We start from the raw sequence: 27,408 nt of genomic DNA, 5'->3' as shown, positions 1-27,408 counted from the left end.
TGTCCTCCCTTGAAACTCAGCTTGTGAGCTCCTTTGGAGCAGCGTGGCCCACCTGGCTGCAACGGAAGAGACACAGCTGACTGTGAAACAACAGCTTAGATCTGAGAGCCGGAAAGCTCTGTCAAAAGGGACCTCCCTCTTCACACCGTAGAGGCTGTAGGAGCCGCCAGGCTTTCGGAACCAGTGCTGGGGCCAAAATGACTCCACAGCTGTTTTCCTTCCTGGGGAGGGTTCTGGCTCGAGTGGGAATGGCTCAAGTCTCCTAAGGTTCTGAAAGCCCACTGTGTGCAGATTCACGGTACACAGAGAGGAAAAGGTGGAGTCCTAGCCTGGAGGTGGTCACAGCTCACGGATGAGCCAGGCAGGCAGGCAGGCAGGGCATGAGAACACCTGAGCTGCCTTCATGAGTGAATGGTGTGGGGGCAGAGGAAGAGAAGCCGGTCTGCTCCCTCGTGTGGTGCCCAGGGCAGGTTGTCCCCAGAGGAAACCCTTACGACGGTGAGGACTATCACTGCTGTTTCCCAAGGGGTTCCGTCGGTGCGTGTCTTCCCCGGAGCGGTCAGGCCGTCTCTCAAGTACACTGGCCATGGGCATTGCCTCTCCTTGGAACTTCCCATGTGTTTCTCTTTTTTATGGAACAGTGATTTTCTAGAGTGGTTCTGGGCCACAAGGATGTTGGGTCATTTTCTAGCCTTCTGTCATGAAGAACGCTTTCCTGGGCATGGGGGTGGTTTGTTGTTCCAGCTCCCTTTCTTGGCTTCTTTTGGGAGCTGGTGCAACAAGAGGAGCTCAGCCTCTGCCTTCTGGCTGAGATGTCACCCTTCAAACAGCAATGCCTGCCTGGAGATAATGATGGCAGTTGCCAAAAGGGCTTCGTTTGGCACATGGTATCTTGAAAGGACGTACACCGTCCTTTCAGCTATCAAAGGCTAGTTCAAATGACATAAAAATGAGAACTCTCCAATGGAGTCTTACAGTAGGTGGAGAGTCCGAAAAACACTCCTTCAGTCATTTCGCTGAGAGTCACTGATTGGGGACACCAAGAATATAGGAAGGAATGCAGAAAGAAAAGATGAAATTGTGTTCAGGATCGGGGGGAGGGATGAACAGGGCGTGCTTGCCTTGAATCCAGGCTTTGTTGGGGGGTGGGGCATAAAGATGGAACGGGTCTGAAACTACAAAGTGGTGATGGTAACACAGTATCACCAGAGTTACACAACAGTGTTCCCAGATTGCAACAATGATGAAACAGTTTACTAATCCCAACTTAACCAACAAAAATACAGGAAACCATACAAAAAATAAAACATCACCAGAAAGGTGGAAACAAACCACATGCAAAGCAGTTCAGGGGAAAGGAACTCCATGTCCCCTGGGGGCAGACCGAGTTGCCGGCATCCACGGTGAGCAGACAGGGATGGAGGCTGCAGAGCCGACCGCTCCCCTGGACGTGGTGTTTCCGGTAAGGGCTCTGGGTCTCTGTCCAGAGCGGGGGCTCTTTCTCCCTGCAGGGCTGGGTGAGTCATCGTGGGCGTCTGGGTGTTGCGCGGGAGCCAGGGCAGGCTCTCCCTGCCGAGGCGGTGACTCTTCCTCTGCCTCGGGTTCTCTTGCCAAAGCCCGAGCAGGTAGAGGTGCACGTGGAGGTGGAGGTTCTCGCTGAGGGGGTGGGACATCAGTGCCTGGGGCTGGGGGTCCTGCAGGCACGGAGATCCGATCTGCCCGGTGTGCTGGCCAGTACCCAGCTGGCCTGGTGTCTCTGCGAGGGCAAGTCTCGCTTCTCCATCTGCCCTCGGTGGATCCCTGGGTCCTGCACCTGGAGCCACCACCTCTTTAGGGACAGGTCTGGGAAGTGGAGCCTGGTTCCAGTTGGAGGCCAGTGCTAGAGCTGGGGGAGAAGCAAAGTTTGCCCACAGGCCAGCCTTGGCATGTGCGTACCCCGGGACAGAAACCTTCCAAGAGGTTCCCAAAGAATACCCAGCGTCAGATGTCTTTTGGGACTGAAGTGTGCAAGATGGGGGGCGGGGGGTGTGAGGCCAGCGCTTGCTGCAGGCCCAGCAGCAGCTTTCGAGGACTCGTCCCTGTGTAGCTCAGCACCCCTCCCCACACACTCCCGTGCACCAGCCCCAGCGTCCTCACCTCTGTGCTCTGGTGTGCTGGGCTCCAGGTCCTCCTGGTGCCTCAGAGGCCGGGGTTCTCTGGACTCTGGGTCGGAGCCGGGTGTGCTGAGCTCCGTGGCAGCCTCAGACTGGGCCGCCGGCTGTATCCTGGGCGGTGTCTCGGCAGCAGGCCTTCCCCACCTCCGCGTCTCCCCCGGTGGGGCTGATGCCTCCGTGGGCACGCTGACCTGGAGCCTGCACTGGGCCTCACGGGCGGGCGGGTGGTGCTCCGACCCCTCCCTCTGGGAGCTGGATGGGGTGTCCCCGTCCTCGGCCTCATCACGTGGGAAGCTCTGCAACGACAGTGACCGTCAGCCAGCCATGCTGGGAGTTTTCCGAGCTGGGCCTGGCCAGTGGAGCCGCTGCTTCTGCCTGCTCGAACTTCTCTTCCCAGAAGGGTCAGAGACGTGTGTCTGCTCAGATCCCCACCCGGGAGGAAAGAGACCCATCTGAGGGTGTGAGGTCAGCCTGGCCGGTCGGCGCTGCCCACACTCTCCCCATCCCGCCCAGCCTGCTCTCCCCTGGGGTGTGGACACAACTTGTCCACAGGCTTCTGACCCCACATCCGCCTGGGCTTCCTTGAGGGAGACACAGCCCGAGAAACCCGCATCCCCACACACAGGCAAAGGACCCGGTGTTTCCGGGTGGCATGGGAGAGGTGGCCTGGCCCGGCCTGGGGCTCCCCGTGTTACCTTTCTGTTTCTCCGGGCAAAGGGCCAGAGGCCTCTCGGGGGTGTCCTGAGCCAACGTCGACAGGGTGCCCACGCACACTGCCTGTGAGCTCTCCTGAGGCCCCGGCCTCTGGGCAGGGGCAAACAGCAGAACATCTTGGCAGCAAGTGATCTGGCTGGGGGCTCCTCTCCGCTCTGGAGGCCTGGATACCCGGATTGCGGGTTCTGTTGGGTTCTGTTGCCGGCAGGTGACATCATTTCCTGGGGTTCGTGCTGAGGTCCCTTCCTCAAAACTTCCCAAGGGAATCTCTGGGTTTCTGACTGCTCGACCACCCCCCTTAGGCCATGTGCAGGCACAATGACACCCACACGGCCCAGCCCACAGCCCTGGGGAGGCCTGGGTTCAGCCAGGGCCTGAGCTCCGAGGACCATGCTGCTCTCAGACCAGGCTCCTTCTTCTCATAAGTGGTGTGGCCCTGGACAAGCATATGCCCCTCAGGGTTGCCCCAGTCTCTCCATCTGCAGAGTGGGGGTCATTCTCCCATCTGCTTCCTAGGTCTGTCGGCCTACGAGCAGCTCCATGCCTTTCCACCTGGGGCCGATATCACGTGGAGCTCGTGCGCTGAGACTTCAGAAAGAAAGATTCCATCCAGGGCTGACACAGCACAGAATGGGGCAGAACGAGGCCTGGGTGCGCCGTGGAACCCAGGAAAAGGCACTCCCCCTCCTGACTGTTTTGAGACCCCGCATCCAAGTTGGAGGACCGAAAGGAAGACTCGAAGGTCTCCCTCTCTTATAGAAAAGAGTAGCCAACTTTCTGGTCCTCTGTTTCCATTGAGATTCTGTTCAAGGGTCCCAGCTCGGCTTCTGCGGGTGGCTGAGCTTCTAATGGCTCCCTGCGTTCTTGTCTTTTCCTCTCCAAACCTTCCGTCCTTTTCCCCCTTCTGGGGTGGAAGGGCGCTGTCATTGCTTCTACCTTCGAGACAGATTGAGGAAAAGTCTGGACCATCGACTCCTTTCCTCTCTTTGGTTCCGTGTCTCTCTCTGGCTGTGTCCCTCTCTTTTCCTTTCTCAATTCCGTCTGTGTCTTCCTCTTTCTCTCTCGTGTGTGGATGGATGGATGGATGCTAGGGATGCACATGTATATGATTAGATGAGGGTTATGTTTTAGGGATAGGTTAGAGGGAGAGAAAGGCTTTAGGTCAGAGTTGGTCATGGGGGAAGGGTCAAGGGTGGTGGTGGTGTTTCTTGGAATCTGAGTGCTGTGCATTCTTCGTCTCTTTCCATATGAACCCCTTCTCAGATGTCTCTCGTGTTCCGTTTCCTATCTTTTGCATTTGTGAATGCTTAGCCTCTCTGTTGTGAAGAGGTTCCATTGGATGGAAACCCAGTGGTGTACTTCGTTTACCTCTTTCCCTTACTTGAAGAGACCCATTTCGACCTCCGCCCAGCAAATGGCAAGGAGACTCTGATGTTAAGGAGCCTTTGACCTACGCTTCTTTCTAGCTATCTCATGACCTCAGTCTTTAGGGTGAGGTTTTTCCCCGATATTGAGGTGGTATGAGATCAAAACCAATAGCGTTCTTCAGATGTAGCTGTCTGGTTTTCCCATGGACATTGATTGAAGAGGCTTTCTTGTTCCCATTTGGATATTCTCCCCGTCTGTGTCAGAGATGAGTTGACCATGGATGCTGGGGTTTGTTTCTGGACCCTCAACTTTATTCCATCGATCTGGATCTGTGTGTGTTGTTGTATTCCCAATAGCATACTGTCCTGCTGCTGCTGCTGCGGCTAAGTCACTTCAGTCGTGTCTGACTCTGCATGACCCCATGGCCTGCAGCCTACCAGGCTCCTCCGTCCAGGACATTTTCCAGGCAAGAGTACTGGAGTGGGTCGCCATTGCCTTCTCCGATACTCTCCTGAGGATCCTAGTTTGGTCGTCTAATTTCCTTTCACACAACCTTGGATGTCCGTATCGGGGCTTTTTCGTCGGATTGTATTGACAATGTAGGCTCTTTTCTGTTTCCGTACCCCTTTTGCAATTCTTTGTTCGGTGCGAAAATGCATTGGCATTTTGGGAGGAATAGCATGGAAGCTGTGGATTGCCATGTGGGGCTGTGACATGATTTTCCCAATAGGAATTCTTTCAAGCCCTGAGCACAGCTTCTCTTTCCAGTGATTGGTGTGGGCTTGATCTTCCTCCTTCCATCTCTCGCCGTTTTGTGAGAACAGGTCCATCCTTCCCTTCTGGGGTAGATGGACTCGTGGGTATCACTTCAGTGAATGGCATTGGCAGTGGGGGTGATAATTCCCTTCTCATTGGAAGACTTTGCTGTGAGTATTAGAAATGCAAGTGACTTCTCTTCCCCTTCCTCCCTGTCCATGTCTCAGAGCCACCGGGAAACAGAGGCCTCATCCACGGTCACACAGGCCTGAGGGGGTGCAACTAGACTGTTGTTTCTTCAGGCCCTCAGTGCTGGACATCATCCGGGATACTCTGTGTGTGTCTTCCTCCGTCTGGTGTCCCTTCAGACCTTTCCCTAGTTTTCACAGGCTTGTTGTGTTGGCGTTCTTTGTCTGTTTGGAGACACATCCTTGATAAGCTTTGTGTTTCCACTCATTCGTCTCGCGATGTATGACCTGTCTTTTGCTTTTGTCATGAGGTTTTCCCACAGTAGATATCTTTGATTTTGCAAAGTCCACTGTATTCTCTGGGTTTTTTTTGTGGACTGCCTTTTAGTTTTGTGTGTGAAGACTCAAAGCACGTGTCCGGTTTCTGCTCATTGTTCTTCTAGATTTGTGACAAGTTTTCATGGAAAGTTTGTCTAGGGATAACTGGAAGTGAACTCGGTGTAAGGTGTCAAGTCTCCATCTCCATTCATGTCATCCCCTGCAGTTTCCAATTCCCTGTTCCTGAGTGGTTTTGGAGACCTTGTGGGAAGGTTGGTTGCATTGGAGTTTGCATTTCCACCTTGATTCGATTCACACTGTTCTGCCCTCAGGGACACTGTCAAGGGGGAGTGAGGAGCAGCCTGCATTTCCAGCAGTGACCACACGGTGGGGCGAGTGCTGCTCTCCCCTCTGGGAGCCCCAGGCCACAGGCATCCCAGTGAGAAGCCAGCTCTGTGCTCAGCTGAAAGGAGTTAGTCTCTCAGGAGCCTCGGAGCCCTTGCCTTTGGATCACCCAGGGTGGGCATTTACTGGGACAGAAAAAATTGCCCTGAATTCCATGGACGGAAGAGCCTGGCTGTGTAGAGTTGGTGAGTTGCCGTGAATCAGACACAACTGAGGACACAAAAATTCAATAGATTAAAACACATTTTGGGGGTGGGGGGGAGTGAAAGTGGGTGATGTGGGTTTTTTTGTCTTATATAATAGCCAAGGGAAATCTAGTTTAAACCTAAATTCACATAGATGGGAAAGGTATAGCTCTCCGTCACCCTATTTAAAAAAAAAAAAAAAAAACTACTAAACTTTTCTGAAAGTTTATTTAGTAGCTTCCTTGAGCAGTTTATTGTGGAGCATTTTTTTTTTTTTTCTGTGACATTGGCCTCATTAAAAATTATGGTTTGCCTTTACTGGATAATTTTGTTCATTGGTTTCTTAGAGAACCTTGGTAATCTTTGAGTTTCCTGGGGAGTATGGTCACATGACCTGGCCCTGGCCAATCGGTGCGTTCCACCTCCCTGGCCACTGTGATTGGCTCCGGGCTGGGGCAGTGCCCAATCGGGGCCCAGGGCCGGGCCTCACGTTGGAAGCCAGGGGAAGACGAGCTCTCGTCCTGCTGGGGTAGGGGAAGGGGTGGGGCCGGGGGAGGTCAGGCTCCAGCAGTGGGAGGGGCTTGAGGTCCGCCTGCGGCAGTTGGTGACGTTCCTGCTCCCCTCAGGGCAGAGCCGCCGGCCTGAGAATGAGGGCGCTGCTGAGCTCAGGGGCTGGGATGGCCCGTTGCTGCTGTGGTCCCAGAGCTCCCCCCGAGACCTGAGGGAAGCCGTCTGCCCGTGAGTCCTCTCCCGCTTGTCTGTCAGCTTGTTTGAAGCATGCTGGGTTTTCTGCCCAGCTTGGCTAAGGGGAGTCCCTGGAAATGCAAGGGTGTGGGTTTTGGCAGACTTCAGGGAAGACATGCCAGATGAGCCTGGGAGACTCCAGCTTAAGCTGGATTCAGGAGATATCTCTTCGGGCCAGCTAGTAATTGTAGGATAAGCCTAATGAGTCTTCACAGGATGAAGAGAGTAACGTGCCAAGGTAGCAATCGATGTCCTCATTCGAGAGGATGAAGCTGGTGCTCAGAGAAGGGGGGAACTTGGCCACAGCAAGGAGGTGTGCAACCAGACAGAACCCCCCAGATCCGGCCATTGGAGCTCAGGGAGGCCACTGGTGTGGCTTGTCCCTGTGGCAGGGCCCGAGGCAGGCAGCCCACCCTGATTCCTGCGGGGGCCTGACTTGGGAAGTGCCATCTGGTAGCTTTGAGACTCACCAAACCAAATTGCACTGGAGAGAGGAGGGACACCTTCCTTCATCCACCCCCCACCCCCGCCGGATTCCCACATACCCTGACCCCTTTCTCTCGATTTCGGAGCCATTTCCAGAGTCCCGCTCATATGACCTCATTTGAAGTGCACTGTGGACGGGCTGCCATCTGCAGCTGCTACCACAGCAGCCAAGGGCTTTAGCTCCCGACTACCTCCCTTCCTTTGGAACTTGGGGGCCCTCTACTCCCCACTTGCACACCACAGACCTTTGCTGAGGATTGTGGGGACCCTCACTCAGTTTGCAGCACGTTGTAGCCATCCCTGTCCTCCCTTGAAACTCAGCTTGTGAGCTCCTTTGGAGCAGCGTGGCCCACCTGGCTGCAACGGAAGAGACACAGCTGACTGTGAAACAACAGCTTAGATCTGAGAGCCGGAAAGCTCTGTCAAAAGGGACCTCCCTCTTCACACCGTAGAGGCTGTAGGAGCCGCCAGGCTTTCGGAACCAGTGCTGGGGCCAAAATGACTCCACAGCTGTTTTCCTTCCTGGGGAGGGTTCTGGCTCGAGTGGGAATGGCTCAAGTCTCCTAAGGTTCTGAAAGCCCACTGTGTGCAGATTCACGGTACACAGAGAGGAAAAGGTGGAGTCCTAGCCTGGAGGTGGTCACAGCTCACGGATGAGCCAGGCAGGCAGGCAGGCAGGGCATGAGAACACCTGAGCTGCCTTCATGAGTGAATGGTGTGGGGGCAGAGGAAGAGAAGCCGGTCTGCTCCCTCGTGTGGTGCCCAGGGCAGGTTGTCCCCAGAGGAAACCCTTACGACGGTGAGGACTATCACTGCTGTTTCCCAAGGGGTTCCGTCGGTGCGTGTCTTCCCCGGAGCGGTCAGGCCGTCTCTCAAGTACACTGGCCATGGGCATTGCCTCTCCTTGGAACTTCCCATGTGTTTCTCTTTTTTATGGAACAGTGATTTTCTAGAGTGGTTCTGGGCCACAAGGATGTTGGGTCATTTTCTAGCCTTCTGTCATGAAGAACGCTTTCCTGGGCATGGGGGTGGTTTGTTGTTCCAGCTCCCTTTCTTGGCTTCTTTTGGGAGCTGGTGCAACAAGAGGAGCTCAGCCTCTGCCTTCTGGCTGAGATGTCACCCTTCAAACAGCAATGCCTGCCTGGAGATAATGATGGCAGTTGCCAAAAGGGCTTCGTTTGGCACATGGTATCTTGAAAGGACGTACACCGTCCTTTCAGCTATCAAAGGCTAGTTCAAATGACATAAAAATGAGAACTCTCCAATGGAGTCTTACAGTAGGTGGAGAGTCCGAAAAACACTCCTTCAGTCATTTCGCTGAGAGTCACTGATTGGGGACACCAAGAATATAGGAAGGAATGCAGAAAGAAAAGATGAAATTGTGTTCAGGATCGGGGGGAGGGATGAACAGGGCGTGCTTGCCTTGAATCCAGGCTTTGTTGGGGGGTGGGGCATAAAGATGGAACGGGTCTGAAACTACAAAGTGGTGATGGTAACACAGTATCACCAGAGTTACACAACAGTGTTCCCAGATTGCAACAATGATGAAACAGTTTACTAATCCCAACTTAACCAACAAAAATACAGGAAACCATACAAAAAATAAAACATCACCAGAAAGGTGGAAACAAACCACATGCAAAGCAGTTCAGGGGAAAGGAACTCCATGTCCCCTGGGGGCAGACCGAGTTGCCGGCATCCACGGTGAGCAGACAGGGATGGAGGCTGCAGAGCCGACCGCTCCCCTGGACGTGGTGTTTCCGGTAAGGGCTCTGGGTCTCTGTCCAGAGCGGGGGCTCTTTCTCCCTGCAGGGCTGGGTGAGTCATCGTGGGCGTCTGGGTGTTGCGCGGGAGCCAGGGCAGGCTCTCCCTGCCGAGGCGGTGACTCTTCCTCTGCCTCGGGTTCTCTTGCCAAAGCCCGAGCAGGTAGAGGTGCACGTGGAGGTGGAGGTTCTCGCTGAGGGGGTGGGACATCAGTGCCTGGGGCTGGGGGTCCTGCAGGCACGGAGATCCGATCTGCCCGGTGTGCTGGCCAGTACCCAGCTGGCCTGGTGTCTCTGCGAGGGCAAGTCTCGCTTCTCCATCTGCCCTCGGTGGATCCCTGGGTCCTGCACCTGGAGCCACCACCTCTTTAGGGACAGGTCTGGGAAGTGGAGCCTGGTTCCAGTTGGAGGCCAGTGCTAGAGCTGGGGGAGAAGCAAAGTTTGCCCACAGGCCAGCCTTGGCATGTGCGTACCCCGGGACAGAAACCTTCCAAGAGGTTCCCAAAGAATACCCAGCGTCAGATGTCTTTTGGGACTGAAGTGTGCAAGATGGGGGGCGGGGGGTGTGAGGCCAGCGCTTGCTGCAGGCCCAGCAGCAGCTTTCGAGGACTCGTCCCTGTGTAGCTCAGCACCCCTCCCCACACACTCCCGTGCACCAGCCCCAGCGTCCTCACCTCTGTGCTCTGGCGTGCTGGGCTCCAGGTCCTCCTGGTGCCTCAGAGGCCGGGGTTCTCTGGACTCTGGGTCGGAGCCGGGTGTGCTGAGCTCCGTGGCAGCCTCAGACTGGGCCGCCGGCTGTATCCTGGGCGGTGTCTCGGCAGCAGGCCTTCCCCACCTCCGCGTCTCCCCCGGTGGGGCTGATGCCTCCGTGGGCACGCTGACCTGGAGCCTGCACTGGGCCTCACGGGCGGGGGGGTGGTGCTCCGACCCCTCCCTCTGGGAGCTGGATGGGGTGTCCCCGTCCTCGGCCTCATCACGTGGGAAGCTCTGCAACGACAGTGACCGTCAGCCAGCCATGCTGGGAGTTTTCCGAGCTGGGCCTGGCCAGTGGAGCCGCTGCTTCTGCCTGCTCGAACTTCTCTTCCCAGAAGGGTCAGAGACGTGTGTCTGCTCAGATCCCCACCCGGGAGGAAAGAGACCCATCTGAGGGTGTGAGGTCAGCCTGGCCGGTCGGCGCTGCCCACACTCTCCCCATCCCGCCCAGCCTGCTCTCCCCTGGGGTGTGGACACAACTTGTCCACAGGCTTCTGACCCCACATCCGCCTGGGCTTCCTTGAGGGAGACACAGCCCGAGAAACCCGCATCCCCACACACAGGCAAAGGACCCGGTGTTTCCGGGTGGCATGGGAGAGGTGGCCTGGCCCGGCCTGGGGCTCCCCGTGTTACCTTTCTGTTTCTCCGGGCAAAGGGCCAGAGGCCTCTCGGGGGTGTCCTGAGCCAACGTCGACAGGGTGCCCACGCACACTGCCTGTGAGCTCTCCTGAGGCCCCGGCCTCTGGGCAGGGGCAAACAGCAGAACATCTTGGCAGCAAGTGATCTGGCTGGGGGCTCCTCTCCGCTCTGGAGGCCTGGATACCCGGATTGCGGGTTCTGTTGGGTTCTGTTGCCGGCAGGTGACATCATTTCCTGGGGTTCGTGCTGAGGTCCCTTCCTCAAAACTTCCCAAGGGAATCTCTGGGTTTCTGACTGCTCGACCACCCCCCTTAGGCCATGTGCAGGCACAATGACACCCACACGGCCCAGCCCACAGCCCTGGGGAGGCCTGGGTTCAGCCAGGGCCTGAGCTCCGAGGACCATGCTGCTCTCAGACCAGGCTCCTTCTTCTCATAAGTGGTGTGGCCCTGGACAAGCATATGCCCCTCAGGGTTGCCCCAGTCTCTCCATCTGCAGAGTGGGGGTCATTCTCCCATCTGCTTCCTAGGTCTGTCGGCCTACGAGCAGCTCCATGCCTTTCCACCTGGGGCCGATATCACGTGGAGCTCGTGCGCTGAGACTTCAGAAAGAAAGATTCCATCCAGGGCTGACACAGCACAGAATGGGGCAGAACGAGGCCTGGGTGCGCCGTGGAACCCAGGAAAAGGCACTCCCCCTCCTGACTGTTTTGAGACCCCGCATCCAAGTTGGAGGACCGAAAGGAAGACTCGAAGGTCTCCCTCTCTTATAGAAAAGAGTAGCCAACTTTCTGGTCCTCTGTTTCCATTGAGATTCTGTTCAAGGGTCCCAGCTCGGCTTCTGCGGGTGGCTGAGCTTCTAATGGCTCCCTGCGTTCTTGTCTTTTCCTCTCCAAACCTTCCGTCCTTTTCCCCCTTCTGGGGTGGAAGGGCGCTGTCATTGCTTCTACCTTCGAGACAGATTGAGGAAAAGTCTGGACCATCGACTCCTTTCCTCTCTTTGGTTCCGTGTCTCTCTCTGGCTGTGTCCCTCTCTTTTCCTTTCTCAATTCCGTCTGTGTCTTCCTCTTTCTCTCTCGTGTGTGGATGGATGGATGGATGCTAGGGATGCACATGTATATGATTAGATGAGGGTTATGTTTTAGGGATAGGTTAGAGGGAGAGAAAGGCTTTAGGTCAGAGTTGGTCATGGGGGAAGGGTCAAGGGTGGTGGTGGTGTTTCTTGGAATCTGAGTGCTGTGCATTCTTCGTCTCTTTCCATATGAACCCCTTCTCAGATGTCTCTCGTGTTCCGTTTCCTATCTTTTGCATTTGTGAATGCTTAGCCTCTCTGTTGTGAAGAGGTTCCATTGGATGGAAACCCAGTGGTGTACTTCGTTTACCTCTTTCCCTTACTTGAAGAGACCCATTTCGACCTCCGCCCAGCAAATGGCAAGGAGACTCTGATGTTAAGGAGCCTTTGACCTACGCTTCTTTCTAGCTATCTCATGACCTCAGTCTTTAGGGTGAGGTTTTTCCCCGATATTGAGGTGGTATGAGATCAAAACCAATAGCGTTCTTCAGATGTAGCTGTCTGGTTTTCCCATGGACATTGATTGAAGAGGCTTTCTTGTTCCCATTTGGATATTCTCCCCGTCTGTGTCAGAGATGAGTTGACCATGGATGCTGGGGTTTGTTTCTGGACCCTCAACTTTATTCCATCGATCTGGATCTGTGTGTGTTGTTGTATTCCCAATAGCATACTGTCCTGCTGCTGCTGCTGCGGCTAAGTCACTTCAGTCGTGTCTGACTCTGCATGACCCCATGGCCTGCAGCCTACCAGGCTCCTCCGTCCAGGACATTTTCCAGGCAAGAGTACTGGAGTGGGTCGCCATTGCCTTCTCCGATACTCTCCTGAGGATCCTAGTTTGGTCGTCTAATTTCCTTTCACACAACCTTGGATGTCCGTATCGGGGCTTTTTCGTCGGATTGTATTGACAATGTAGGCTCTTTTCTGTTTCCGTACCCCTTTTGCAATTCTTTGTTCGGTGCGAAAATGCATTGGCATTTTGGGAGGAATAGCATGGAAGCTGTGGATTGCCATGTGGGGCTGTGACATGATTTTCCCAATAGGAATTCTTTCAAGCCCTGAGCACAGCTTCTCTTTCCAGTGATTGGTGTGGGCTTGATCTTCCTCCTTCCATCTCTCGCCGTTTTGTGAGAACAGGTCCATCCTTCCCTTCTGGGGTAGATGGACTCGTGGGTATCACTTCAGTGAATGGCATTGGCAGTGGGGGTGATAATTCCCTTCTCATTGGAAGACTTTGCTGTGAGTATTAGAAATGCAAGTGACTTCTCTTCCCCTTCCTCCCTGTCCATGTCTCAGAGCCACCGGGAAACAGAGGCCTCATCCACGGTCACACAGGCCTGAGGGGGTGCAACTAGACTGTTGTTTCTTCAGGCCCTCAGTGCTGGACATCATCCGGGATACTCTGTGTGTGTCTTCCTCCGTCTGGTGTCCCTTCAGACCTTTCCCTAGTTTTCACAGGCTTGTTGTGTTGGCGTTCTTTGTCTGTTTGGAGACACATCCTTGATAAGCTTTGTGTTTCCACTCATTCGTCTCGCGATGTATGACCTGTCTTTTGCTTTTGTCATGAGGTTTTCCCACAGTAGATATCTTTGATTTTGCAAAGTCCACTGTATTCTCTGGGTTTTTTTTGTGGACTGCCTTTTAGTTTTGTGTGTGAAGACTCAAAGCACGTGTCCGGTTTCTGCTCATTGTTCTTCTAGATTTGTGACAAGTTTTCATGGAAAGTTTGTCTAGGGATAACTGGAAGTGAACTCGGTGTAAGGTGTCAAGTCTCCATCTCCATTCATGTCATCCCCTGCAGTTTCCAATTCCCTGTTCCTGAGTGGTTTTGGAGACCTTGTGGGAAGGTTGGTTGCATTGGAGTTTGCATTTCCACCTTGATTCGATTCACACTGTTCTGCCCTCAGGGACACTGTCAAGGGGGAGTGAGGAGCAGCCTGCATTTCCAGCAGTGACCACACGGTGGGGCGAGTGCTGCTCTCCCCTCTGGGAGCCCCAGGCCACAGGCATCCCAGTGAGAAGCCAGCTCTGTGCTCAGCTGAAAGGAGTTAGTCTCTCAGGAGCCTCGGAGCCCTTGCCTTTGGATCACCCAGGGTGGGCATTTACTGGGACAGAAAAAATTGCCCTGAATTCCATGGACGGAAGAGCCTGGCTGTGTAGAGTTGGTGAGTTGCCGTGAATCAGACACAACTGAGGACACAAAAATTCAATAGATTAAAACACATTTTGGGGGTGGGGGGGAGTGAAAGTGGGTGATGTGGGTTTTTTTGTCTTATATAATAGCCAAGGGAAATCTAGTTTAAACCTAAATTCACATAGATGGGAAAGGTATAGCTCTCCGTCACCCTATTTAAAAAAAAAAAAAAAAAAACTACTAAACTTTTCTGAAAGTTTATTTAGTAGCTTCCTTGAGCAGTTTATTGTGGAGCATTTTTTTTTTTTTTCTGTGACATTGGCCTCATTAAAAATTATGGTTTGCCTTTACTGGATAATTTTGTTCATTGGTTTCTTAGAGAACCTTGGTAATCTTTGAGTTTCCTGGGGAGTATGGTCACATGACCTGGCCCTGGCCAATCGGTGCGTTCCACCTCCCTGGCCACTGTGATTGGCTCCGGGCTGGGGCAGTGCCCAATCGGGGCCCAGGGCCGGGCCTCACGTTGGAAGCCAGGGGAAGACGAGCTCTCGTCCTGCTGGGGTAGGGGAAGGGGTGGGGCCGGGGGAGGTCAGGCTCCAGCAGTGGGAGGGGCTTGAGGTCCGCCTGCGGCAGTTGGTGACGTTCCTGCTCCCCTCAGGGCAGAGCCGCCGGCCTGAGAATGAGGGCGCTGCTGAGCTCAGGGGCTGGGATGGCCCGTTGCTGCTGTGGTCCCAGAGCTCCCCCCGAGACCTGAGGGAAGCCGTCTGCCCGTGAGTCCTCTCCCGCTTGTCTGTCAGCTTGTTTGAAGCATGCTGGGTTTTCTGCCCAGCTGGCTAAGGGGAGTCCCTGGAAATGCAAGGGTGTGGGTTTTGGCAGACTTCAGGGAAGACATGCCAGATGAGCCTGGGAGACTCCAGCTTAAGCTGGATTCAGGAGATATCTCTTCGGGCCAGCTAGTAATTGTAGGATAAGCCTAATGAGTCTTCACAGGATGAAGAGAGTAACGTGCCAAGGTAGCAATCGATGTCCTCATTCGAGAGGATGAAGCTGGTGCTCAGAGAAGGGGGGAACTTGGCCACAGCAAGGAGGTGTGCACCCAGACAGAACCCCCCAGATCCGGCCATTGGAGCTCAGGGAGGCCACTGGTGTGGCTTGTCCCTGTGGCAGGGCCCGAGGCAGGCAGCCCACCCTGATTCCTGCGGGGGCCTGACTTGGGAAGTGCCATCTGGTAGCTTTGAGACTCACCAAACCAAATTGCACTGGAGAGAGGAGGGACACCTTCCTTCATCCACCCCCCACCCCCGCCGGATTCCCACATACCCTGACCCCTTTCTCTCGATTTCGGAGCCATTTCCAGAGTCCCGCTCATATGACCTCATTTGAAGTGCACTGTGGACGGGCTGCCATCTGCAGCTGCTACCACAGCAGCCAAGGGCTTTAGCTCCCGACTACCTCCCTTCCTTTGGAACTTGGGGGCCCTCTACTCCCCACTTGCACACCACAGACCTTTGCTGAGGATTGTGGGGACCCTCACTCAGTTTGCAGCACGTTGTAGCCATCCCTGTCCTCCCTTGAAACTCAGCTTGTGAGCTCCTTTGGAGCAGCGTGGCCCACCTGGCTGCAACGGAAGAGACACAGCTGACAGTGAAACAACAGCTTAGATCTGAGAGCCGGAAAGCTCTGTCAAAAGGGACCTCCCTCTTCACACCGTAGAGGCTGTAGGAGCCGCCAGGCTTTCGGAACCAGTGCTGGGGCCAAAATGACTCCACAGCTGTTTTCCTTCCTGGGGAGGGTTCTGGCTCGAGTGGGAATGGCTCAAGTCTCCTAAGGTTCTGAAAGCCCACTGTGTGCAGATTCACGGTACACAGAGAGGAAAAGGTGGAGTCCTACCCTGGAGGTGGTCACAGCTCACGGATGAGCCAGGCAGGCAGGCAGGCAGGGCATGAGAACACCTGAGCTGCCTTCATGAGTGAATGGTGTGGGGGCAGAGGAAGAGAAGCCGGTCTGCTCCCTCGTGTGGTGCCCAGGGCAGGTTGTCCCCAGAGGAAACCCTTACGACGGTGAGGACTATCACTGCTGTTTCCCAAGGGGTTCCGTCGGTGCGTGTCTTCCCCGGAGCGGTCAGGCCGTCTCTCAAGTACACTGGCCATGGGCATTGCCTCTCCTTGGAACTTCCCATGTGTTTCTCTTTTTTATGGAACAGTGATTTTCTAGAGTGGTTCTGGGCCACAAGGATGTTGGGTCATTTTCTAGCCTTCTGTCATGAAGAACGCTTTCCTGGGCATGGGGGTGGTTTGTTGTTCCAGCTCCCTTTCTTGGCTTCTTTTGGGAGCTGGTGCAACAAGAGGAGCTCAGCCTCTGCCTTCTGGCTGAGATGTCACCCTTCAAACAGCAATGCCTGCCTGGAGATAATGATGGCAGTTGCCAAAAGGGCTTCGTTTGGCACATGGTATCTTGAAAGGACGTACACCGTCCTTTCAGCTATCAAAGGCTAGTTCAAATGACATAAAAATGAGAACTCTCCAATGGAGTCTTACAGTAGGTGGAGAGTCCGAAAAACACTCCTTCAGTCATTTCGCTGAGAGTCACTGATTGGGGACACCAAGAATATAGGAAGGAATGCAGAAAGAAAAGATGAAATTGTGTTCAGGATCGGGGGGAGGGATGAACAGGGCGTGCTTGCCTTGAATCCAGGCTTTGTTGGGGGGTGGGGCATAAAGATGGAACGGGTCTGAAACTACAAAGTGGTGATGGTAACACAGTATCACCAGAGTTACACAACAGTGTTCCCAGATTGCAACAATGATGAAACAGTTTACTAATCCCAACTTAACCAACAAAAATACAGGAAACCATACAAAAAATAAAACATCACCAGAAAGGTGGAAACAAACCACATGCAAAGCAGTTCAGGGGAAAGGAACTCCATGTCCCCTGGGGGCAGACCGAGTTGCCGGCATCCACGGTGAGCAGACAGGGATGGAGGCTGCAGAGCCGACCGCTCCCCTGGACGTGGTGTTTCCGGTAAGGGCTCTGGGTCTCTGTCCAGAGCGGGGGCTCTTTCTCCCTGCAGGGCTGGGTGAGTCATCGTGGGCGTCTGGGTGTTGCGCGGGAGCCAGGGCAGGCTCTCCCTGCCGAGGCGGTGACTCTTCCTCTGCCTCGGGTTCTCTTGCCAAAGCCCGAGCAGGTAGAGGTGCACGTGGAGGTGGAGGTTCTCGCTGAGGGGGTGGGACATCAGTGCCTGCTGCTGGGGGTCCTGCAGGCACGGAGATCCGATCTGCCCGGTGTGCTGGCCAGTACCCAGCTGGCCTGGTGTCTCTGCGAGGGCAAGTCTCGCTTCTCCATCTGCCCTCGGTGGATCCCTGGGTCCTGCACCTGGAGCCACCACCTCTTTAGGGACAGGTCTGGGAAGTGGAGCCTGGTTCCAGTTGGAGGCCAGTGCTAGAGCTGGGGGAGAAGCAAAGTTTGCCCACAGGCCAGCCTTGGCATGTGCGTACCCCGGGACAGAAACCTTCCAAGAGGTTCCCAAAGAATACCCAGCGTCAGATGTCTTTTGGGACTGAAGTGTGCAAGATGGGGGGCGGGGGGTGTGAGGCCAGCGCTTGCTGCAGGCCCAGCAGCAGCTTTCGAGGACTCGTCCCTGTGTAGCTCAGCACCCCTCCCCACACACTCCCGTGCACCAGCCCCAGCGTCCTCACCTCTGTGCTCTGGCGTGCTGGGCTCCAGGTCCTCCTGGTGCCTCAGAGGCCGGGGTTCTCTGGACTCTGGGTCGGAGCCGGGTGTGCTGAGCTCCGTGGCAGCCTCAGACTGGGCCGCCGGCTGTATCCTGGGCGGTGTCTCGGCAGCAGGCCTTCCCCACCTCCGCGTCTCCCCCGGTGGGGCTGATGCCTCCGTGGGCACGCTGACCTGGAGCCTGCACTGGGCCTCACGGGCGGGCGGGTGGTGCTCCGACCCCTCCCTCTGGGAGCTGGATGGGGTGTCCCCGTCCTCGGCCTCATCACGTGGGAAGCTCTGCAACGACAGTGACCGTCAGCCAGCCATGCTGGGAGTTTTCCGAGCTGGGCCTGGCCAGTGGAGCCGCTGCTTCTGCCTGCTCGAACTTCTCTTCCCAGAAGGGTCAGAGACGTGTGTCTGCTCAGATCCCCACCCGGGAGGAAAGAGACCCATCTGAGGGTGTGAGGTCAGCCTGGCCGGTCGGCGCTGCCCACACTCTCCCCATCCCGCCCAGCCTGCTCTCCCCTGGGGTGTGGACACAACTTGTCCACAGGCTTCTGACCCCACATCCGCCTGGGCTTCCTTGAGGGAGACACAGCCCGAGAAACCCGCATCCCCACACACAGGCAAAGGACCCGGTGTTTCCGGGTGGCATGGGAGAGGTGGCCTGGCCCGGCCTGGGGCTCCCCGTGTTACCTTTCTGTTTCTCCGGGCAAAGGGCCAGAGGCCTCTCGGGGGTGTCCTGAGCCAACGTCGACAGGGTGCCCACGCACACTGCCTGTGAGCTCTCCTGAGGCCCCGGCCTCTGGGCAGGGGCAAACAGCAGAACATCTTGGCAGCAAGTGATCTGGCTGGGGGCTCCTCTCCGCTCTGGAGGCCTGGATACCCGGATTGCGGGTTCTGTTGGGTTCTGTTGCCGGCAGGTGACATCATTTCCTGGGGTTCGTGCTGAGGTCCCTTCCTCAAAACTTCCCAAGGGAATCTCTGGGTTTCTGACTGCTCGACCACCCCCCTTAGGCCATGTGCAGGCACAATGACACCCACACGGCCCAGCCCACAGCCCTGGGGAGGCCTGGGTTCAGCCAGGGCCTGAGCTCCGAGGACCATGCTGCTCTCAGACCAGGCTCCTTCTTCTCATAAGTGGTGTGGCCCTGGACAAGCATATGCCCCTCAGGGTTGCCCCAGTCTCTCCATCTGCAGAGTGGGGGTCATTCTCCCATCTGCTTCCTAGGTCTGTCGGCCTACGAGCAGCTCCATGCCTTTCCACCTGGGGCCGATATCACGTGGAGCTCGTGCGCTGAGACTTCAGAAAGAAAGATTCCATCCAGGGCTGACACAGCACAGAATGGGGCAGAACGAGGCCTGGGTGCGCCGTGGAACCCAGGAAAAGGCACTCCCCCTCCTGACTGTTTTGAGACCCCGCATCCAAGTTGGAGGACCGAAAGGAAGACTCGAAGGTCTCCCTCTCTTATAGAAAAGAGTAGCCAACTTTCTGGTCCTCTGTTTCCATTGAGATTCTGTTCAAGGGTCCCAGCTCGGCTTCTGCGGGTGGCTGAGCTTCTAATGGCTCCCTGCGTTCTTGTCTTTTCCTCTCCAAACCTTCCGTCCTTTTCCCCCTTCTGGGGTGGAAGGGCGCTGTCATTGCTTCTACCTTCGAGACAGATTGAGGAAAAGTCTGGACCATCGACTCCTTTCCTCTCTTTGGTTCCGTGTCTCTCTCTGGCTGTGTCCCTCTCTTTTCCTTTCTCAATTCCGTCTGTGTCTTCCTCTTTCTCTCTCGTGTGTGGATGGATGGATGGATGCTAGGGATGCACATGTATATGATTAGATGAGGGTTATGTTTTAGGGATAGGTTAGAGGGAGAGAAAGGCTTTAGGTCAGAGTTGGTCATGGGGGAAGGGTCAAGGGTGGTGGTGGTGTTTCTTGGAATCTGAGTGCTGTGCATTCTTCGTCTCTTTCCATATGAACCCCTTCTCAGATGTCTCTCGTGTTCCGTTTCCTATCTTTTGCATTTGTGAATGCTTAGCCTCTCTGTTGTGAAGAGGTTCCATTGGATGGAAACCCAGTGGTGTACTTCGTTTACCTCTTTCCCTTACTTGAAGAGACCCATTTCGACCTCCGCCCAGCAAATGGCAAGGAGACTCTGATGTTAAGGAGCCTTTGACCTACGCTTCTTTCTAGCTATCTCATGACCTCAGTCTTTAGGGTGAGGTTTTTCCCCGATATTGAGGTGGTATGAGATCAAAACCAATAGCGTTCTTCAGATGTAGCTGTCTGGTTTTCCCATGGACATTGATTGAAGAGGCTTTCTTGTTCCCATTTGGATATTCTCCCCGTCTGTGTCAGAGATGAGTTGACCATGGATGCTGGGGTTTGTTTCTGGACCCTCAACTTTATTCCATCGATCTGGATCTGTGTGTGTTGTTGTATTCCCAATAGCATACTGTCCTGCTGCTGCTGCTGCGGCTAAGTCACTTCAGTCGTGTCTGACTCTGCATGACCCCATGGCCTGCAGCCTACCAGGCTCCTCCGTCCAGGACATTTTCCAGGCAAGAGTACTGGAGTGGGTCGCCATTGCCTTCTCCGATACTCTCCTGAGGATCCTAGTTTGGTCGTCTAATTTCCTTTCACACAACCTTGGATGTCCGTATCGGGGCTTTTTCGTCGGATTGTATTGACAATGTAGGCTCTTTTCTGTTTCCGTACCCCTTTTGCAATTCTTTGTTCGGTGCGAAAATGCATTGGCATTTTGGGAGGAATAGCATGGAAGCTGTGGATTGCCATGTGGGGCTGTGACATGATTTTCCCAATAGGAATTCTTTCAAGCCCTGAGCACAGCTTCTCTTTCCAGTGATTGGTGTGGGCTTGATCTTCCTCCTTCCATCTCTCGCCGTTTTGTGAGAACAGGTCCATCCTTCCCTTCTGGGGTAGATGGACTCGTGGGTATCACTTCAGTGAATGGCATTGGCAGTGGGGGTGATAATTCCCTTCTCATTGGAAGACTTTGCTGTGAGTATTAGAAATGCAAGTGACTTCTCTTCCCCTTCCTCCCTGTCCATGTCTCAGAGCCACCGGGAAACAGAGGCCTCATCCACGGTCACACAGGCCTGAGGGGGTGCAACTAGACTGTTGTTTCTTCAGGCCCTCAGTGCTGGACATCATCCGGGATACTCTGTGTGTGTCTTCCTCCGTCTGGTGTCCCTTCAGACCTTTCCCTAGTTTTCACAGGCTTGTTGTGTTGGCGTTCTTTGTCTGTTTGGAGACACATCCTTGATAAGCTTTGTGTTTCCACTCATTCGTCTCGCGATGTATGACCTGTCTTTTGCTTTTGTCATGAGGTTTTCCCACAGTAGATATCTTTGATTTTGCAAAGTCCACTGTATTCTCTGGGTTTTTTTTGTGGACTGCCTTTTAGTTTTGTGTGTGAAGACTCAAAGCACGTGTCCGGTTTCTGCTCATTGTTCTTCTAGATTTGTGACAAGTTTTCATGGAAAGTTTGTCTAGGGATAACTGGAAGTGAACTCGGTGTAAGGTGTCAAGTCTCCATCTCCATTCATGTCATCCCCTGCAGTTTCCAATTCCCTGTTCCTGAGTGGTTTTGGAGACCTTGTGGGAAGGTTGGTTGCATTGGAGTTTGCATTTCCACCTTGATTCGATTCACACTGTTCTGCCCTCAGGGACACTGTCAAGGGGGAGTGAGGAGCAGCCTGCATTTCCAGCAGTGACCACACGGTGGGGCGAGTGCTGCTCTCCCCTCTGGGAGCCCCAGGCCACAGGCATCCCAGTGAGAAGCCAGCTCTGTGCTCAGCTGAAAGGAGTTAGTCTCTCAGGAGCCTCGGAGCCCTTGCCTTTGGATCACCCAGGGTGGGCATTTACTGGGACAGAAAAAATTGCCCTGAATTCCATGGACGGAAGAGCCTGGCTGTGTAGAGTTGGTGAGTTGCCGTGAATCAGACACAACTGAGGACACAAAAATTCAATAGATTAAAACACATTTTGGGGGTGGGGGGGAGTGAAAGTGGGTGATGTGGGTTTTTTTGTCTTATATAATAGCCAAGGGAAATCTAGTTTAAACCTAAATTCACATAGATGGGAAAGGTATAGCTCTCCGTCACCCTATTTAAAAAAAAAAAAAAAAAAACTACTAAACTTTTCTGAAAGTTTATTTAGTAGCTTCCTTGAGCAGTTTATTGTGGAGCATTTTTTTTTTTTTCTGTGACATTGGCCTCATTAAAAATTATGGTTTGCCTTTACTGGATAATTTTGTTCATTGGTTTCTTAGAGAACCTTGGTAATCTTTGAGTTTCCTGGGGAGTATGGTCACATGACCTGGCCCTGGCCAATCGGTGCGTTCCACCTCCCTGGCCACTGTGATTGGCTCCGGGCTGGGGCAGTGCCCAATCGGGGCCCAGGGCCGGGCCTCACGTTGGAAGCCAGGGGAAGACGAGCTCTCGTCCTGCTGGGGTAGGGGAAGGGGTGGGGCCGGGGGAGGTCAGGCTCCAGCAGTGGGAGGGGCTTGAGGTCCGCCTGCGGCAGTTGGTGACGTTCCTGCTCCCCTCAGGGCAGAGCCGCCGGCCTGAGAATGAGGGCGCTGCTGAGCTCAGGGGCTGGGATGGCCCGTTGCTGCTGTGGTCCCAGAGCTCCCCCCGAGACCTGAGGGAAGCCGTCTGCCCGTGAGTCCTCTCCCGCTTGTCTGTCAGCTTGTTTGAAGCATGCTGGGTTTTCTGCCCAGCTGGCTAAGGGGAGTCCCTGGAAATGCAAGGGTGTGGGTTTTGGCAGACTTCAGGGAAGACATGCCAGATGAGCCTGGGAGACTCCAGCTTAAGCTGGATTCAGGAGATATCTCTTCGGGCCAGCTAGTAATTGTAGGATAAGCCTAATGAGTCTTCACAGGATGAAGAGAGTAACGTGCCAAGGTAGCAATCGATGTCCTCATTCGAGAGGATGAAGCTGGTGCTCAGAGAAGGGGGGAACTTGGCCACAGCAAGGAGGTGTGCACCCAGACAGAACCCCCCAGATCCGGCCATTGGAGCTCAGGGAGGCCACTGGTGTGGCTTGTCCCTGTGGCAGGGCCCGAGGCAGGCAGCCCACCCTGATTCCTGCGGGGGCCTGACTTGGGAAGTGCCATCTGGTAGCTTTGAGACTCACCAAACCAAATTGCACTGGAGAGAGGAGGGACACCTTCCTTCATCCACCCCCCACCCCCGCCGGATTCCCACATACCCTGACCCCTTTCTCTCGATTTCGGAGCCATTTCCAGAGTCCCGCTCATATGACCTCATTTGAAGTGCACTGTGGACGGGCTGCCATCTGCAGCTGCTACCACAGCAGCCAAGGGCTTTAGCTCCCGACTACCTCCCTTCCTTTGGAACTTGGGGGCCCTCTACTCCCCACTTGCACACCACAGACCTTTGCTGAGGATTGTGGGGACCCTCACTCAGTTTGCAGCACGTTGTAGCCATCCCTGTCCTCCCTTGAAACTCAGCTTGTGAGCTCCTTTGGAGCAGCGTGGCCCACCTGGCTGCAACGGAAGAGACACAGCTGACAGTGAAACAACAGCTTAGATCTGAGAGCCGGAAAGCTCTGTCAAAAGGGACCTCCCTCTTCACACCGTAGAGGCTGTAGGAGCCGCCAGGCTTTCGGAACCAGTGCTGGGGCCAAAATGACTCCACAGCTGTTTTCCTTCCTGGGGAGGGTTCTGGCTCGAGTGGGAATGGCTCAAGTCTCCTAAGGTTCTGAAAGCCCACTGTGTGCAGATTCACGGTACACAGAGAGGAAAAGGTGGAGTCCTACCCTGGAGGTGGTCACAGCTCACGGATGAGCCAGGCAGGCAGGCAGGCAGGGCATGAGAACACCTGAGCTGCCTTCATGAGTGAATGGTGTGGGGGCAGAGGAAGAGAAGCCGGTCTGCTCCCTCGTGTGGTGCCCAGGGCAGGTTGTCCCCAGAGGAAACCCTTACGACGGTGAGGACTATCACTGCTGTTTCCCAAGGGGTTCCGTCGGTGCGTGTCTTCCCCGGAGCGGTCAGGCCGTCTCTCAAGTACACTGGCCATGGGCATTGCCTCTCCTTGGAACTTCCCATGTGTTTCTCTTTTTTATGGAACAGTGATTTTCTAGAGTGGTTCTGGGCCACAAGGATGTTGGGTCATTTTCTAGCCTTCTGTCATGAAGAACGCTTTCCTGGGCATGGGGGTGGTTTGTTGTTCCAGCTCCCTTTCTTGGCTTCTTTTGGGAGCTGGTGCAACAAGAGGAGCTCAGCCTCTGCCTTCTGGCTGAGATGTCACCCTTCAAACAGCAATGCCTGCCTGGAGATAATGATGGCAGTTGCCAAAAGGGCTTCGTTTGGCACATGGTATCTTGAAAGGACGTACACCGTCCTTTCAGCTATCAAAGGCTAGTTCAAATGACATAAAAATGAGAACTCTCCAATGGAGTCTTACAGTAGGTGGAGAGTCCGAAAAACACTCCTTCAGTCATTTCGCTGAGAGTCACTGATTGGGGACACCAAGAATATAGGAAGGAATGCAGAAAGAAAAGATGAAATTGTGTTCAGGATCGGGGGGAGGGATGAACAGGGCGTGCTTGCCTTGAATCCAGGCTTTGTTGGGGGGTGGGGCATAAAGATGGAACGGGTCTGAAACTACAAAGTGGTGATGGTAACACAGTATCACCAGAGTTACACAACAGTGTTCCCAGATTGCAACAATGATGAAACAGTTTACTAATCCCAACTTAACCAACAAAAATACAGGAAACCATACAAAAAATAAAACATCACCAGAAAGGTGGAAACAAACCACATGCAAAGCAGTTCAGGGGAAAGGAACTCCATGTCCCCTGGGGGCAGACCGAGTTGCCGGCATCCACGGTGAGCAGACAGGGATGGAGGCTGCAGAGCCGACCGCTCCCCTGGACGTGGTGTTTCCGGTAAGGGCTCTGGGTCTCTGTCCAGAGCGGGGGCTCTTTCTCCCTGCAGGGCTGGGTGAGTCATCGTGGGCGTCTGGGTGTTGCGCGGGAGCCAGGGCAGGCTCTCCCTGCCGAGGCGGTGACTCTTCCTCTGCCTCGGGTTCTCTTGCCAAAGCCCGAGCAGGTAGAGGTGCACGTGGAGGTGGAGGTTCTCGCTGAGGGGGTGGGACATCAGTGCCTGGGGCTGGGGGTCCTGCAGGCACGGAGATCCGATCTGCCCGGTGTGCTGGCCAGTACCCAGCTGGCCTGGTGTCTCTGCGAGGGCAAGTCTCGCTTCTCCATCTGCCCTCGGTGGATCCCTGGGTCCTGCACCTGGAGCCACCACCTCTTTAGGGACAGGTCTGGGAAGTGGAGCCTGGTTCCAGTTGGAGGCCAGTGCTAGAGCTGGGGGAGAAGCAAAGTTTGCCCACAGGCCAGCCTTGGCATGTGCGTACCCCGGGACAGAAACCTTCCAAGAGGTTCCCAAAGAATACCCAGCGTCAGATGTCTTTTGGGACTGAAGTGTGCAAGATGGGGGGCGGGGGGTGTGAGGCCAGCGCTTGCTGCAGGCCCAGCAGCAGCTTTCGAGGACTCGTCCCTGTGTAGCTCAGCACCCCTCCCCACACACTCCCGTGCACCAGCCCCAGCGTCCTCACCTCTGTGCTCTGGCGTGCTGGGCTCCAGGTCCTCCTGGTGCCTCAGAGGCCGGGGTTCTCTGGACTCTGGGTCGGAGCCGGGTGTGCTGAGCTCCGTGGCAGCCTCAGACTGGGCCGCCGGCTGTATCCTGGGCGGTGTCTCGGCAGCAGGCCTTCCCCACCTCCGCGTCTCCCCCGGTGGGGCTGATGCCTCCGTGGGCACGCTGACCTGGAGCCTGCACTGGGCCTCACGGGCGGGCGGGTGGTGCTCCGACCCCTCCCTCTGGGAGCTGGATGGGGTGTCCCCGTCCTCGGCCTCATCACGTGGGAAGCTCTGCAACGACAGTGACCGTCAGCCAGCCATGCTGGGAGTTTTCCGAGCTGGGCCTGGCCAGTGGAGCCGCTGCTTCTGCCTGCTCGAACTTCTCTTCCCAGAAGGGTCAGAGACGTGTGTCTGCTCAGATCCCCACCCGGGAGGAAAGAGACCCATCTGAGGGTGTGAGGTCAGCCTGGCCGGTCGGCGCTGCCCACACTCTCCCCATCCCGCCCAGCCTGCTCTCCCCTGGGGTGTGGACACAACTTGTCCACAGGCTTCTGACCCCACATCCGCCTGGGCTTCCTTGAGGGAGACACAGCCCGAGAAACCCGCATCCCCACACACAGGCAAAGGACCCGGTGTTTCCGGGTGGCATGGGAGAGGTGGCCTGGCCCGGCCTGGGGCTCCCCGTGTTACCTTTCTGTTTCTCCGGGCAAAGGGCCAGAGGCCTCTCGGGGGTGTCCTGAGCCAACGTCGACAGGGTGCCCACGCACACTGCCTGTGAGCTCTCCTGAGGCCCCGGCCTCTGGGCAGGGGCAAACAGCAGAACATCTTGGCAGCAAGTGATCTGGCTGGGGGCTCCTCTCCGCTCTGGAGGCCTGGATACCCGGATTGCGGGTTCTGTTGGGTTCTGTTGCCGGCAGGTGACATCATTTCCTGGGGTTCGTGCTGAGGTCCCTTCCTCAAAACTTCCCAAGGGAATCTCTGGGTTTCTGACTGCTCGACCACCCCCCTTAGGCCATGTGCAGGCACAATGACACCCACACGGCCCAGCCCACAGCCCTGGGGAGGCCTGGGTTCAGCCAGGGCCTGAGCTCCGAGGACCATGCTGCTCTCAGACCAGGCTCCTTCTTCTCATAAGTGGTGTGGCCCTGGACAAGCATATGCCCCTCAGGGTTGCCCCAGTCTCTCCATCTGCAGAGTGGGGGTCATTCTCCCATCTGCTTCCTAGGTCTGTCGGCCTACGAGCAGCTCCATGCCTTTCCACCTGGGGCCGATATCACGTGGAGCTCGTGCGCTGAGACTTCAGAAAGAAAGATTCCATCCAGGGCTGACACAGCACAGAATGGGGCAGAACGAGGCCTGGATGCGCCGTGGAACCCAGGAAAAGGCACTCCCCCTCCTGACTGTTTTGAGACCCCGCATCCAAGTTGGAGGACCGAAAGGAAGACTCGAAGGTCTCCCTCTCTTACAGAAAAGAGTAGCCAACTTTCTGGTCCTCTGTTTCCATTGAGATTCTGTTCAAGGGTCCCAGCTCGGCTTCTGCGGGTGGCTGAGCTTCTAATGGCTCCCTGCGTTCTTGTCTTTTCCTCTCCAAACCTTCCGTCCTTTTCCCCCTTCTGGGGTGGAAGGGCGCTGTCATTGCTTCTACCTTCGAGACAGATTGAGGAAAAGTCTGGACCATCGACTCCTTTCCTCTCTTTGGTTCCGTGTCTCTCTCTGGCTGTGTCCCTCTCTTTTCCTTTCTCAATTCCGTCTGTGTCTTCCTCTTTCTCTCTCGTGTGTGGATGGATGGATGGATGCTAGGGATGCACATGTATATGATTAGATGAGGGTTATGTTTTAGGGATAGGTTAGAGGGAGAGAAAGGCTTTAGGTCAGAGTTGGTCATGGGGGAAGGGTCAAGGGTGGTGGTGGTGTTTCTTGGAATCTGAGTGCTGTGCATTCTTCATCTCTTTCCATATGAACCCCTTCTCAGATGTCTCTCGTGTTCCGTTTCCTATCTTTTGCATTTGTGAATGCTTAGCCTCTCTGTTGTGAAGAGGTTCCATTGGATGGAAACCCAGTGGTGTACTTCGTTTACCTCTTTCCCTTACTTGAAGAGACCCATTTCGACCTCCGCCCAGCAAATGGCAAGGAGACTCTGATGTTAAGGAGCCTTTGACCTACGCTTCTTTCTAGCTATCTCATGACCTCAGTCTTTAGGGTGAGGTTTTTCCCCGATATTGAGGTGGTATGAGATCAAACCCAATAGCGTTCTTCAGATGTAGCTGTCTGGTTTTCCCATGGACATTGATTGAAGAGGCTTTCTTGTTCCCATTTGGATATTCTCCCCGTCTGTGTCAGAGATGAGTTGACCATGGATGCTGGGGTTTGTTTCTGGACCCTCAACTTTATTCCATC

The 27,408-nt window shown here is 55.1% G+C and overlaps 3 protein-coding genes and 1 long non-coding RNA gene across 4 annotated transcripts in view; 2 read left to right on the top strand and 2 right to left on the bottom strand.

Annotated features, from left to right (window-relative positions):
• The first annotated feature begins 1,269 nt into the window (after positions 1–1,269).
• On the top strand, positions 1,270–8,899 carry LOC145527654 (uncharacterized). The gene is made up of 3 exons (XR_014069826.1): positions 1,270–3,609; positions 5,830–6,087; positions 6,714–8,899. It is a non-coding gene; the product is annotated as an uncharacterized LOC145527654 (long non-coding RNA).
• LOC145527476 (uncharacterized) lies at positions 8,752–13,905 on the bottom strand. Its single transcript, XM_081545539.1, has 3 exons — positions 10,467–13,905; positions 9,755–10,067; positions 8,752–9,503 (listed from the first exon to the last, which is right to left on the bottom strand). Exons 1-3 carry the CDS (start codon positions 10,875–10,877, stop codon positions 8,875–8,877), a joined length of 1,353 nt encoding a protein of 450 aa, XP_081401665.1. The 5' UTR covers positions 10,878–13,905; the 3' UTR covers positions 8,752–8,874.
• LOC145527594 (uncharacterized) overlaps positions 13,448–27,408 on the top strand; it is a 33,577-nt gene continuing 19,616 nt past the window's right edge. Inside the window, exons 1-6 of the mRNA XM_081545713.1 lie at positions 13,448–13,705; positions 14,333–14,444; positions 18,620–18,845; positions 21,066–21,323; positions 21,950–22,061; positions 26,237–26,462. Of these exons, the coding sequence (XP_081401839.1) occupies positions 26,261–26,462 (202 nt within the window). The 5' untranslated portion in view covers positions 13,448–13,705; positions 14,333–14,444; positions 18,620–18,845; ... (1 more) ...; positions 21,950–22,061; positions 26,237–26,260. The remainder of the gene's footprint in view (positions 13,706–14,332; positions 14,445–18,619; positions 18,846–21,065; positions 21,324–21,949; positions 22,062–26,236; positions 26,463–27,408) is intronic.
• Positions 24,086–25,879, bottom strand: LOC145527530 (uncharacterized). The gene is made up of 3 exons (XM_081545628.1): positions 25,702–25,879; positions 24,990–25,302; positions 24,086–24,738 (listed from the first exon to the last, which is right to left on the bottom strand). The coding sequence occupies exons 1-3, from the start codon at positions 25,834–25,836 to the stop codon at positions 24,110–24,112; spliced, it is 1,077 nt and encodes a 358-aa protein (XP_081401754.1). The 5' UTR covers positions 25,837–25,879; the 3' UTR covers positions 24,086–24,109.

Source organism: Giraffa tippelskirchi, chromosome 11, assembly GCF_054371585.1.
Source record: "Giraffa tippelskirchi isolate mGirTip1 chromosome 11, T2T-mGirTip1v1.2.pri, whole genome shotgun sequence".
Lineage (NCBI taxonomy): Eukaryota > Metazoa > Chordata > Mammalia > Artiodactyla > Giraffidae > Giraffa > Giraffa tippelskirchi.
Note: the sequence above shows the minus strand (reverse complement) of the source record. Positions and strands in the feature narration are given on the sequence as shown.

Coding starts and splice junctions, on each gene's coding strand:
- LOC145527530 (XM_081545628.1), bottom strand. CDS start 25,836: ATGTTCTGCTGTTTGCCCCTGCCCAGAGGCCGGGGCCTCAGGAGAGCT. Junction 25,303..25,701: donor TTGCCCGGAGAAACAGAAAG/GTAACACGGGGA, acceptor CTGTCGTTGCAG/AGCTTCCCACGTGATGAGGC. Junction 24,739..24,989: donor CAGCACGCCAGAGCACAGAG/GTGAGGACGCTG, acceptor CTTCTCCCCCAG/CTCTAGCACTGGCCTCCAAC.
- LOC145527476 (XM_081545539.1), bottom strand. CDS start 10,877: ATGGTCCTCGGAGCTCAGGCCCTGGCTGAACCCAGGCCTCCCCAGGGC. Junction 10,068..10,466: donor TTGCCCGGAGAAACAGAAAG/GTAACACGGGGA, acceptor CTGTCGTTGCAG/AGCTTCCCACGTGATGAGGC. Junction 9,504..9,754: donor CAGCACGCCAGAGCACAGAG/GTGAGGACGCTG, acceptor CTTCTCCCCCAG/CTCTAGCACTGGCCTCCAAC.